The sequence below is a fragment of the Perca fluviatilis genome, chromosome 6 (genome assembly GCF_010015445.1).
Source record: "Perca fluviatilis chromosome 6, GENO_Pfluv_1.0, whole genome shotgun sequence".
NCBI lineage: Eukaryota > Metazoa > Chordata > Actinopteri > Perciformes > Percidae > Perca > Perca fluviatilis.
In genome coordinates this window covers 32,548,159-32,561,883 of record NC_053117.1, presented here as the reverse complement: position 1 = coordinate 32,561,883, position 13,725 = coordinate 32,548,159, and the positions used below count along the sequence as shown (strand labels likewise).

At 37.9% G+C, this 13,725-nt stretch overlaps 1 protein-coding gene across 1 annotated transcript in view; it reads left to right on the top strand.

Moving 5' to 3' along the window:
- The first annotated feature begins 543 nt into the window (after positions 1-543).
- Positions 544-13,725, top strand: part of ppil2 (peptidylprolyl isomerase (cyclophilin)-like 2) — a 30,564-nt gene continuing 17,382 nt past the window's right edge. Inside the window, exons 1-12 of the mRNA XM_039803792.1 lie at positions 544-701; positions 909-958; positions 2,005-2,050; positions 2,867-2,929; positions 4,142-4,193; positions 5,870-5,921; positions 6,342-6,433; positions 6,937-7,026; positions 7,126-7,201; positions 7,913-8,073; positions 11,642-11,717; positions 12,769-12,875. Coding sequence (XP_039659726.1) covers positions 670-701; positions 909-958; positions 2,005-2,050; positions 2,867-2,929; positions 4,142-4,193; positions 5,870-5,921; positions 6,342-6,433; positions 6,937-7,026; positions 7,126-7,201; positions 7,913-8,073; positions 11,642-11,717; positions 12,769-12,875 — 897 coding nt within the window. The 5' untranslated portion in view covers positions 544-669. The remainder of the gene's footprint in view (positions 702-908; positions 959-2,004; positions 2,051-2,866; positions 2,930-4,141; positions 4,194-5,869; positions 5,922-6,341; positions 6,434-6,936; positions 7,027-7,125; positions 7,202-7,912; positions 8,074-11,641; positions 11,718-12,768; positions 12,876-13,725) is intronic.

Here is a 13,725-nt window from a genome sequence, read left to right as displayed (position 1 = left end):
ACTATGCACCTAATGGGTGATGGGAGAAATGAAAGCCAGTTGTAACTCAGGTATGCAGGCAGTGTTGCTACTCTGTATTATATTTTTCTTTTCCTTTTTCTCTTTGGGTACTGTGCTTATTTCATTTTGCTTGGGGGACATATGGTCTCAAACATATAAAATGCAAGTCTCCTTCAAAAACTATCCATTTTATTTTACCAAGGTCATGAAGACTTATGTTGATCGCAACGCATTGGTCATTTCAAATACGTGTTGCCATGTAAAATAAAGCCATTTTAATTTAGCACAAACTTTACAGTGTGCCTTGGATTGGTTTTGAAGGAGACTTGCATTTTTATATTTTTTGAGACCATAACCCACCCATGCAATGAGCTCTCCCCAAAATGAAATTAAAAAAAACTTTATTCTAAATATATATTAAACTATTTTCTCACAAAATGATGATGCATGTAAGAAATGTGGGGTTTGCTAATAAATAAATAAAATGCAGGCCCTCATCCAGCGGGGGCGACAGAGTGCCGTTGTTATAAGTCGTATCCGGTTAATGACAACGACGACGTAGAACGTAAACAGGAAGTCACAAAAAGGCGAAGAAGGTTTCGTGTTGTTGACGTTAAAGTCTGTTGTTTTTACCAAAATAATCTTTCAGATCTACACAAAAAACTCAAAATGGGGAAGCGACAGCACCAAAAAGACAAAATGTAAGTATCAAAGTTATGCTGAACAATAACGTTAGCGTTGCACCGCAACACTGTTGTTGTTAGCCTAGCTAGCTAATAGTGTTTGCTAACGAGCTAGCTAGAAAACTTACAGCAGCTCATTTCTAGCATTAATTTAGGTTTCCATTTATTAAAGGTTGCTTCATTGTCTTTCCTCTTATTTGTCTGTGTGTTTTATCCGCCTTATAGGTACATTACATGTTCAGAGTACACACACTTTTATGGAGGGAAGCGATCAGGTGAGTTTTATTTCATATTTATTTCATTCCAGTTTCAACCTTTACGTTTACTGGTTAAAACAAACGCTAACAGATATAGTTAGCTATGAAGTTACCGTGTGGTTTTTGTCTTTATATCTTGTTTTATTCTTAGCCAGTGGTGGAAGAAGTACTCAGATCTTTTACTTGAGTAAAAGTAGCAATACTACAGTGCACAAATACTGTAACTGTAAGTATTTGTGCACTACTGTAACTAGTCAAAGTTCTGCATTCAAAATCTTACTTAAGTATAAAGTAAGTATAAAGTATAAATACAAAAGTATTAGCATCAATATACCAAAAGTAAAATTACTCATTATGCAGAATTCCCCGTTTCAGAGTACATGTGGGGGTCACGAACTCCATGTTGGAAACCACTGTAATAGAATAGTTTTAGCTACCGAATTTGAATCCGAATCATATTTATTACCAAAATAAGTTTTCACCTGCATGGAATTAGCCTTGGTGTATTTTGTGCATACAGAATATATATATATATATATATATTACAATTTAAAAAGTATGTAAAAATACACAATATAACAAATATGTGCATTACATTATAACTGTTTTAAGAAAGGGAATGAAGGAAGGCTGTACGGTTTAGTGCAGGGTGTGCAAAAATATTGATCAGGGCATGTGCAAAAGTTCACAGTATGTATAATGTGTGCAATGGTCAGGGTTAAGAGTCTGTCAGTGCGGGTGCCGGGCCTTGTTGATGAGGCCCACTGCAGTCAGTAAGAAACTGTTCTTAATGCGTGAGGTTTTGGTTAATGGACCGTATCCTCCTGCCAGAGGGGAGTGTTTAAAAAACAAACAGTAGATGTGACTAATACACTGGCAACTCTGTGTTTCCTGCTTCGCTGAATTTGATAGAGGCTAGTTAAACTATTTCAATATCCACGATTCCACCCATTACTGTCTTCAAATGAATGTGAAGTGTAACTCTTTTTGAAAATGTCTTATTTCTTATATCAAGTGGATGTATTGTATGGAAATGAATGCCATTTGCTGTTTTTACTTTTCAGAAATCCCACAGGCAAACTTCAGACGGCTTCCATTTGACCACTGCAGGTAAGAAGAGACTTGTTTACCATCTCCAGCAGAGGTACATTAGATCTTTCTTGCATTCTGTGTTATGGAAAAACTCAGGAGCAGCACTAATCTGGATACGTGAGGATGGTTATGGAGACTTTGACGACTTACACATAAGTATTTAATGAAATCTCGATCGAGGAGAATTAGGATTAAACTGTACAGTTCAACCACAGTGTGGTTATGTGTAGTGTCATCCCAACTCTGTAATTCCTGTCTTCCTGAAGGTGTATTCAAACTCATGCTGGAGATGTTTAGTTAAACTGAACCTTCAATGGAAACAAAGATATTGCGGGCGCCGCAAACGCATATGCTAACGTAATCACGACCCCGAACACCTCCGCACAGACCGAAAACAATGTCACCCTGACCATACTGCAGTGGAGCCTATCCTTAGGTGTGTGTGTTTATTCAACTATGTTTTCCCTGTGGACATTATCTAATTTTGGGACCTTGGGAGACAGAGAGACACAGGCCCAAGCCTTTTGTTATACACCTCCTCAGTCTCCCTCAACTTTGAAGAGCCAGAGTTAACCTATGGCTTTGTCTGCAAGTGTTTCCGAATTGAACATGTTGGGCTTTTACCTGAATGAGACCTGAGGTACCCCTGTTTCAACTTACACAGCATGAGTTTGTAAGATGGAAATTCTACCACATTCTGTAGAATTGATCCTCTTTGCACTAAAATCTATGAAAATCTGGCTGGACATGTAGTTTTGCTGAGCAATACATTGGTGTACATTTTATACCATTCGTCACATTTTGACATATTGTGTTTTCTCTGAAACATTTCAGTTTGTCCCTGCAGCCGTTTGAGTATCCAGTCTGTACTGAAGAGGGAGTCGTCTTTGACCTGCTGTAAGTAGATGCTAATTTAAAAAAATAAAAAACATTTTACAATAGGCATTACTATGACTATAAGTGACCTTTTGACTGACAGCTGTCATAGGATGTTTATATAATAGCCAAGCAGACTACTAGACAACCCTGGGAAGATTTGTCTGTCTACTCAACACTAGTTGAAATACCTGGCAACTGTTGTTACATGGAACTTTTAGAAATCCTAGAAAGCAAATTGTTAAAGGCCAAAAATAAGATGAGGATGAATGGTGTTTGTTGAAAACATATTGTAGCTCACATCTATTGCGATTGCTTCTAGTTTGACCTTAAAGTGCTCATAATATGCTTTTTGGCTTTTTCCCTTTCCTTTATTGTGTTATATATCTTTTTTGTGCATGTAATAGGTTTACAAAGTGAAAAAGCCCAAAGTCAACCCCAAAAGGACTTACCATCTCCAACAGAAAACACTGTTCACCAACTGCTCCAAACAGCTCTATTGTAGTCCAGCCTTTACTTCCGTGACAAACGTTGGTCACTTTGTAACACACGTTATAATGCTCGCCTAGCTGCTAGCATGGCACGCCCTCATACTCTTGCTTCTTAATGGTTAGTAGTCCTTACCTAGCTACTGCTCATGTGCGACTTCCAACAAAGATGGAACAGAAGTGAGATGCCTCACTCTGTAGCTAAAACAGAGAGCTCAACACACAGGGTGAAAAGAGGAGATGCAGCAATGTGCAGTACAGCAAATTTATGGTGTTTTTTGAAAATTAAACAATGTAAACCTATTCTGGTACAACCTCTAAATACAATTATGAACCTGAAAATTAGCATAATATGAGCACTTTAAATAAAGACCACTTCCTTTCTATTAGGGCTGCTCGATTATGGAAAAAATATATAATCACGATTATTTCAGTCAATATTGAAATAATGATAATTTAAAACGATTACTCATTGACTTCTGGAAAGATGTTTCAATTATTGAACTTAAAAAACTGGAAAAAGTTAAATAAATCAACAGTAAAAAAAAAAACGCATACAACTGTGAAATTTGCCTTAATGCTTTTCCTATTTAAACTTTATTTTTTCAGTTTACTTGCAAAACGTAATGAGCTAAATAATTGTTTTTCTCGAATATTCTGTTTTTGTGATCATTGGGAGCCAAAATCATAATCACGATTACATTTGGATTAATTGCACAGACCTACTTTCTACCTTGTGTTTCAGGAGCATTGTCCCATGGATCAAGAAGTTTGGTACTAATCCGATCTCTGGAGAGGTGAGCAAAAAAACAGACAATACAGCGAGTTTAGTTTAGTTGACAGACTGCTGCTCCCCTTTTATGTACTGCCATCTTGTTAAGGCAGCTTCTTGGTGGTTTAAATATTAACCTGCATATTTTAGTTTTAGTTTAGTACTTTTATATGTTAGGTACCATGTACAACAAAATCTCATACAAAGAAGAAATGCATCTTACGAGTTTAGTTACTTGCTATTTTTTATCTGCAGTTCTTTGGCAGGTAGGCACAAACTACTACTACTAGAACATTTAATACAAGTTCAAAATGCAATAAGTATGAAATATAATCCTATATCTAAACATACAATACATACAAATTTCAGGGATTATACCCAACCTTATGCAGTATAAGTGCTCAGTCCCAGTCAGCCTTTTTCCCCCTGAATGTTGCTTCAGAGTAGTGCTGAAACAATTCTTCAGTCATTTGAACTGAAAGATAATCATCAACAATTTTTTTTCATTAAGTAATTTATCAAGCAAAAATTATGCAAATAATTTCCTGGTTCCAGCTTCTAAAATGTGATGATGATTTTCAGCTTTCTGGATTTTACATGATTGTAAATTGAATATCGTAATATGTTATAGTATGTTATAGACTAAACTATTGAGAGATTCATTAAAATATTTAATAATGATATTAATAATTTGGTGCAGCCATAAAACGTTTGAAATTTAAATTGGTGGAGCGGGTGCCCATATAGAGGTTTACTCCTTGACGCAGCAGTCCCGGGTTCAACTTTGCTGCATGTCATTGCCCCTCTCTTTCCCCTTTAATGTCTTTTGCTGTCCTATCAAAATAAAGGCTGAAAATGCCCCTAAAAAATCTTTAAAAAAAGAAATTTAAATTGCTAAATATTTTTAGTTCACACAAGCTACCAAAATGAACTATTGTAATGTAACTTTTAAAACACCAATTTTAGAGGCCCCACAAAATGTACTATTAACGCAAGTATTCTTTCCGGAAAGTTTTACTTTTACTCCTCTACATTTCCCCTAAGCATCTTAGTTACTTGTTACCACAAAATAAAATCAGAAGAAATGTGTTACACTGGAAAAAAGCAGGTTTGGTGAATCATTGCTCCTAGATTGCAAGTTACGTAATGCACGCTCCATTCCAGTTGGTGATGTAATGCCTGTCTGTTGTGGCAAAAAAATAAAATAAAATAGGCCAAAACTAAAGAAGAAGAAGAGGAGGAAGCATAATAACTGATAGCGTCATGGAAGGACCTGCTGCAGGCTCTGGAGCCAACATAACAGACGATGAACACCTCAGTGTTTTTTTAACTTATACTTCTAAAACTTAAGTACATTTAATATCAGAAACATTTCTTTTGATACTTAAGTACAGTAGATATCAGATACTTTAAGACATTTACTCAAGTAATATTCTAAAAGGTGACTTTAACTCCTACCAAAGTCATTTTCAGGTGAAGAACTTGTCTTCCTATTGAATAGCTGAATATAAAAACTGAAAAGATGTGAGAGTTTGAAAAACTTCAGCTCTGGTTCACAGTTTAAAAGATTCCAAAAGTAGAGAAGTCCACAAAGATGACCTCTGTGAGAGTTTAATGGAAGGTTAAGGGGAAACTTTTTACCATTATGTTTTTATGCCTCAGTTTTTCATTATTTTTTTTTTGCCTTCGTCTTTCCTACAGAAACTGGAAGCAAAGTCCCTCATCAAACTCAACTTTGCCAAGAACAACGATGGTAAATATGCATTTGTTAAATGTACTTTAACCTTTTGGGATTCACGTAGAAACTAGGGGGGTAATACGTTGATGTTGTCATTAGAGCTTAATAATCCTGATTCTAATCACCAAAATCAGACAGTAGTTTTGGATTAAAAAGGTCAAAGCCACTCTTATCTTACTGCCCTGCTGTGTGTAAGAGCAGCTTGAAAAAGAAAATTAGACTGAGAATGTTAAAGGGTAATTTCTTTTGGGTAGATAAGAGCAAATTAAAGCAAGTAGAGGAGGGAGATGTGAGAGAGGTGATATAATTTGTCAGGGAGCACATTATACGAGGTATTTCTTGACTTCTGGAGGAGATGAGTTTTCAGCCCGTAGCGGATTCAAAGCTACTCTGGCGCTCTTGCTTGTTTCTGATTCTCTTTTCATTTTCTTCTAGGAAAGTATCACTGCCCTGTTCTGTACAACGTCTTCACAAATAATTCTCACTTCGTTGCCATCAAGGTCACCGGCAATGTGTTCTCTTATGAGGTTGGTGAACTCGCACACTTTCCCTGCATTGATCCTCTCATAAATAATTTTGTAAAACAGACCATGGCTAAAATTACACACACACACACACACACACACACACACACACACACACACACACACACACACAAAAATGTTATTGATTTTCGTGTGATACGGTGCAGATGCTCAGCCCACATGGGCTCACAAGATGCTGCCTTGCATCACACTGCCTTGCATCACATCGTTATGTATAACAAATGTTTCTCCTTGCAAATTTAGGATAACACAGGGAGGGGGGTGGCTTTTTCAACCTTTGTCTGAGGGGAGGCCCATAGTCTCAGATTTTGAAAACCCCTTAATAGAAAACAAGCAGAAATTAATGTCAAGCGGTTTGAGTGACAATGAAGAGTAAATAAAATTAACATAAAATACACTTTTATTTTCCCTTTCATTACATTGGTGACCTTAACTGTGTGCCAAGAGAGGCTTTTGTTTTCTTAAATATTTCTGTTTCTACTCAGGCTGTTGAGCAACTCAACATTAAGACCAAAAGTTTTAAAGATCTGCTGACAGACGAAGAATTCACCAGAAAGGACATCATAGTACTTCAGGTGGGTTTTTCCTTTGTTTTGGTTTTCAAAGTTGAAAGCACATTATTTCAGGAAGAAAATCTGGTTTCATCATTTTTTGGTTTTGTTTTGTCTTTGTAGGACCCCACAAACCTGGATAAATTCAATGTTTCTGACTTCTTCCACGTAAAAAACAACCTGAAGGTTTTGGATCCTGGTGGGTAATCAAACAGTTTTTTGTTAAAGGTCCAGTGTGTAACGTGTTTAGTTGTTCATTATCTAAATCTGTGTTCACAAACTTGTCCTTTTTCATGAATATTTACCACCACCATCAATTCCAAGTATTCCTTTTGGCTTGAAATTTTACATTTGCATTCGCATGAACTGGGGTAGACCCTCCATATTCATGCGGCCATCTTGAAATACGTTAGCCGGTAAGGGACATACAGGACATACCGCTTCGCCTTTCGCGTTTTTGCTGTCACATGATAACCTCACAGGTGCTGCTAATGGGTATCGTAGCTTCCCGGCCCCGGCAAGTTTGAAGAAGGAAACATGGAGGACAACACATATTCAAAATCCAAATTTTCAGGAACAGGAGTCTTCTTCTTCGCCCAGAAAAAGAAAAAGAAGATTGAAAAGAGCAAGAGACCGGCTTTTTGATGCGTGAAGGCTACCGTAGATGTAATACGTAGTTTGAACTGCATGGTGCGAGAGAGTTGATTGCGATATATGATCTCAACGCTAGATGGGAGAAATTCCTACACATTGGACCTTTTTAAGTAACTATTTGTTATGGGGAATTGTGGGGAATTTACTTTTAATCCAGAATCAGGGGTAACTTTGGATATAAATCTTCATGGACTATGAAAGTGCTTTGGTTAAATCATTTCCTTCCACTTGCTCTCCTTTCCCTGGCTCGGTTCAGATGAGGAAAAGGCCAAGCTGGACCCGGCGTACCACCTGAAAACCACCAATCTCGAGACCCGGGAGACCTTAGCTGAGCTCTACAAAGACTACAAGGGGGATCAGATCCTGGCTGCCACGATGAAGGAACCAGAGGCCAAGAAGACAGACAAATTTAACGCTGTAAGCAAAACCACTATGATGCAAGAGAATGAGAGAGGAATATGAAATGAAATGAAATTGAAAGTGAAGTAGTTTCATATCTTTCCAATCTCACGCTTTATTCTGTTCGGTATTATTCCCTCACTTTAGAGACCATAGAGAAACAAGTCTTTAACATCTAAAAATCCTCCTGGTAATGGAAGTTTTCCATGCACAAATAAGTTAAAGTCCGCACAACTCCGATGCTCCGAAAAAGTATTTAATAGTGCAGAATCAGGCACACAACGTTTCGTCCCAAAATTTGGCCTTCCTCAGGTGTATTTGATTATGGTGGCCCATGACCCTTATCTCTTTTCACATGATCAGAGGACAGGTGATGTGAAATAAACATCGGAATATTATTCTGACATAGGTATAAATATTGTCCCAATATGGCAAAAATAATAATCTCATTATTCCAATTTACAAACGATGCAAGTAGTTGCATAACAGACTCAAGCGGGTGTTACTCTCAAATGCAATAGAAAATGACATGAATGAATTGTATTTACAAAATAAATAAAAAAAAAAAAAACAGCAGAATGGAAGTTTTATATGCACATCTAACCTATAGCTACATCTAATATACTGTATATAGAATGTAATGGTGGATGAACAAAACTTTACCCCAAGGTAATGGTTCAAATCAGCCAGCTAAACATCGCTTAAATGTGTCTTTTTATCAACTTGTATACTTAGCTTTTAAATGAATGTGTAATTTGTCCGTGTCTGGCAGAAAACGGGAGCTTCCTGGCTAGAAATCCATCTTCGTGTACTGTCATTAGCCTCCTTGTAGCTTTAATCGATTGATTAGTCCAAATCCATCAGTTCCCTTTGACTGGAGGACCAGGTTCAGCCCTCTGACCTCATGGATGAGGGCAACGAAAAACGATACCGACTTGAGGTGCACTTACTATCTTTTCCTGCAGCTTTCAGCCATGTTACTTGGTCTTTTGTTTGGAGTAGGAGCTGTTGGCGTGCAAGTTTATGAGCGGTGATAATTTAATCCATAGCTCTTTTAGGACTTCTTGTGCGCGCTGGCTTAAACGTTTAGCATCAAAGATCATTATTGTAAAGATTTGTTTAGAGGCTAAATTTACAGTGTAATTAAACTGATGCACAAACATTTCCAGATGTGCCTGGAAAAAATACATTGAAAAGAAAGGATAAATACACAAGTAGATAGATAGATAGATAGATAGATAGATAGATAGATAGATAGATAGATAGATAGATAGATAGATATAGAGAGAGAAAAAATTTCCCCAAAAAGTCCAGATGATACAATGCATTTTTTATTTTTTTATTTTTAAGATTATCTTTTGGGCATTTTAGGCCTTTATTATATAGGACAGTTGAAGACGTGAAAGGGGGGGCGGAGAGAGAGAGGGGGGGGGGGTAATGACATGCAGCAAAGGGCCGCAGGACGGAGCTGAACCTGCGGCCGCTGCGACAAGGACTGAGCCTCTGTACATGGGGCGCACGCTCCACCAGGCGAGCTATCCAGGCTCCCTTAGACTCCTTTTTTTAATGAATAATTTCATTCTTCAGTTGTGCTGCTGCAGCATTTTTAATAGGGCATTCATTTGGTGAAGACATGTACTTTTTACTTTGTACACAGGAGGGAGCCAAACACACAGTAATACATTGACAGTAATGTAAGCAACAAGAAAAACAACTGCATCCAGACACAGAACAAAGCATGTTTACAGTGCTATGAGGAAGATGAATTGTATACTATATTGTATACTTAATTAAAGGAATTTAAGCAAATATTACAAAAAAAGACTTTGTTCGTTAGAACATGGCATGGTCGGAAACTGCGAGAGAAATTGAATAAACAAAGGCCTCTTTAAATATCCAGCAGGTTTAAGTTCTTTATTTAAAAATACCTTCTGAATATTTACTGTAACCTTCCCACATGCTTATCATTATAAGTCAGGTATAACTGTAGGGGAAACAAACACATACAGATGTGTAACAAAAAAGGTCAACCGCGGCCACGTTCCCACCGTGACTGTGTCGTGACTCGTGAACAACAGGGGCGGCTGAACTCTAACTCAATTTGAATGGCATTCATGACTCTTTTCTTAATGGCCTCTCTTTTGATGCTGCTTTTTTTTTTTTTTTTTTTTATGCTTGAGTTTTTCCTTGGTCGCTCTCCGTCTCCAGTTCACAGTCGAGGTGATGCTCTGACAGCATTTGAGAGAACAGGGAATATAGGTCAAACGGAGCACACAAGGTAAAGTCTGGGCTTTCATGCGCCGTCACAAGAACTAGAGCAGAAGAATGCCAACCCAGGACCGTAGAGTAGACTTGAGCTTTTGAAATCTATTTTCACGTCTCCGCTTTCATCTCCCCGAGTTGTTATTCTAGCAGTTCTCCTAACTATTCCCCAATCTCACTGCATTGTGGTATTTTTGGATGCTGTATGTTACTTTTCAGCTATTCTACTATAATTTTAGCTCAAAGAACGTCAAAGCCTCTCCAATGCCCATTAATTATGAAATTGTATAAATCTCCAAGCTGCAGAAGCTGTTCCCCTAATCATGCAGAAGCTGCTGAGGCTGTCATTAAAGTAGTTTGCACTTGATGCACCACTTAGCATAAATGTGGGGACCAGCCAAGAATGTGTCGCCCTGTTGAAGTGCCTCTGAGCAGAGAACTCGCTAGGCACGTTTAGCTGATCCTCATCTCCAGAGGAATATTGACAACAGGGATGAATGTACAAATAAAGGTTGCAAGTGATGTATATTTTTATAATTGATTTATCAATTCATTCATTCATCAACTATAGATTAGTCCATAAAATGTTAGAAAATAGTGAAACATACAAATAACATTTTCTCCGAGCTTTGCACTGCCTTCCTATGAATCAAATAATTGATTTCAAAATGTTATTATTGACCTACAAAGCACTGAAAGGTTTGGGGCCAAAATACATTGATTGTCTGACATGCTGCTCTGTTACGAGCCATCCGGAGCTCAAAGATCATCTGGGACAGTTTTGCTCCACGTCCCCAGGGTCTGAACCAAACATGCAGCGGCAGCTTTCACTTCCTATGCACCGCGGATCTGGAATAAACTTCCAGAACACGTGAGATCTGCCCCAACCCTTGGTTCTTTTTAAATTGAGTTTCCAGAGGTCATTTAAAGATGTTAAATTCTTATGCATCTACGCCTCTTAAATCCACGTTTTTGTTTTTCTCTTTTATGAATGATCTTATTTTGTGTTTTATTTGTCTTGTATTTTTATGCTTATGTAAAGCACTTTGAATTTACTTTGTGTCTGAAATGTGCTATGTAACTAAACTTGCCTTACCTTTTTAGTCCGTATCAGTTGATCAATTTGATTGCGGCTGTTCTCTTTTCTATCTCTATCTTTTATTTGAGAAAAGAAAAACTAATGTCTACCCATTTATTTTCAAGACAGTCCTAACATCACAAACGTATACGTTAACAGGCTAAGTAGTGTTTTAAAAGTAGAGTTACAAATTTATTATTTTTGTCTCTTTTATTTATTTATTTTATTTTTTTTTTTTTCCCCCAGGCCCACTACTCTAAAGGCACGGTTTCTTCCTCCTTCACATCAACGGCCATGACTCCTGAAACAACACAAGTAGCAGGCGAGTGAACGTCTCACACACAAAACAACCTCCGCAGATTCCCAGCAGACAGAAACATTCACCTCTTCTTTCTTTAGTCCCTTTAATCGTTATCTATCCAGGAGAGGCCGGCTAGTCATGCCTGCTCTTTTGCAGCTTCATGCTCACACAGCTGACTGTAGCTGCAACTGGGAGCTGCTCAGTTCGACTGTGTTTTCTTCTCCTGTCAGCCTCTGAGCTGCTCCATGGGAGAGATTTGCCGTTACGCAACTGTATAGTAGATTTAGTACACTTCAGAAGAGGAGGACAATGTTTGGAGGGCCAGTTCAGGATTCTGAAAAAGGATGGCATGCCACATATTTTTCTCGATGTGGGCCTTACTCTAAGTTGCATAGAATACTGAGACGTGAGCTGTGTTCGAAACCGTTCCCTATCACGGAAATAGTTCACTATATAGTGTGCTCGCCTTTTTGTAGTGGTGTTCGATTCTCCGCAGTTAGTTTCACTCACTATATAGTCCATTCTAAAATACCCACAATGCACAGTTAATTTGAGTGTACCTACAATGTACCCTACATTTTACTCCCGTATACCACGAATGAAAAATGTGTGTCTTTTGGGTGTGTTTGTGTGTGTGTGTGTGTGTGTGTGTGTGTGTGTGTGTGTGTGTGTGTGTGTGTGTGTGTGTGTGTGTGTGTGTGTGTGTGTGTGTGTGTGTGTGTAAAATATGAATGTGGGTCATAATGTTGAAGGCAGGTGTTGAAATTTAGTAGTAGTCAGTCTCTATATATGAATATTAAATAATTTCTTTTCTATATGAGGTCCTTTTTGTAAAATTGAACAACACTGTCTTATATACAGGCTAAACAGTAATTTAAAAAAATCTATTTGGATATAAAACATTGTTCATAGAAGAATAACACTGCAGAGGCTCTTGGGGATTTGTAAACAATCAATTAAGTCTTAAGATAGCTTTTCAAAATAACAGTCCCTGCTTGATTTGTCATAATGCCAAATGTTGTCATCTACAAAGACACATCAAAATGGCTAAAGTTGTATTTTTATGTTATAGATGCCATTGCAGACGATGTTGTGCGTTACCAGTACGTGAAGAAGAAAGGCTACGTCCGTCTACACACAAACAAGGGAGACCTGAACCTTGAGTTGCATTGTGATAAGGTAATAACGCGTATATTCATCACACACACAAACACACACACACACACAAAAACACACACAGCAAACATCAGAATCCCTGACGAAACAATTGAAAGAAAAACATGGTTGTTGTATATTGGAGAAAAATACTTCCGAAACCTTATTTTCTACATCTCCTCAACTTCAGATAGAGAAAGAAATCACAACCTTCCTTGGTACTGAGCTGATCGAGTCCTCAGTTTTTTTTTTTTATTTCCCTATGGTCATTGAAGGATAGAATTCCAAATAAAGAGAGACTTTGAAATCATACGTCAGGTCTATATATAAGGCTGGAAGGATGTTGAAAAGATAAACCACATAAAAAGCAGTATTTCTTTAAGCCTTTATAGGAGCTGATATCATTTTTGTCTTTTGAAAAAATATGTAAGTAAATGTTTGAGAGCAATAATGCTGACCAGTTTTATAAATAAGGCCCGGTGTTTTTGACACTGAGGCTCTGATACAGATTGACAGCTGATTTTTAATTTGCTGGTATAAGGTTTTCAAATGTTTTTTGCAGTGTATGTTTGGCCCAAGCTGGTGGTTAAATCGTATTTAGGGTGACTCATCCAAAACACTGAAATCAGCCTCTTGCAGAGTCTGTCCCGCAGGTTGCCAAGTTTACACCCTGGCAAAATGTGTTTCTTGTGTGCCTCCTTTTTTAAGGTCAGGTGTGGGGCTCCAGAGAGACAGCATGAGTTCCAGGAATGCATTTCTGCCCTGGTAACCTGGCGCCTCATGCACTTGGTTTTCATTGGCTTCTGAGCTGTCGAATCAGAATAATGAGGTGAAAGTTGCAGCGGTTAGACAACCTGCCCTCTGCGCCCCCCAT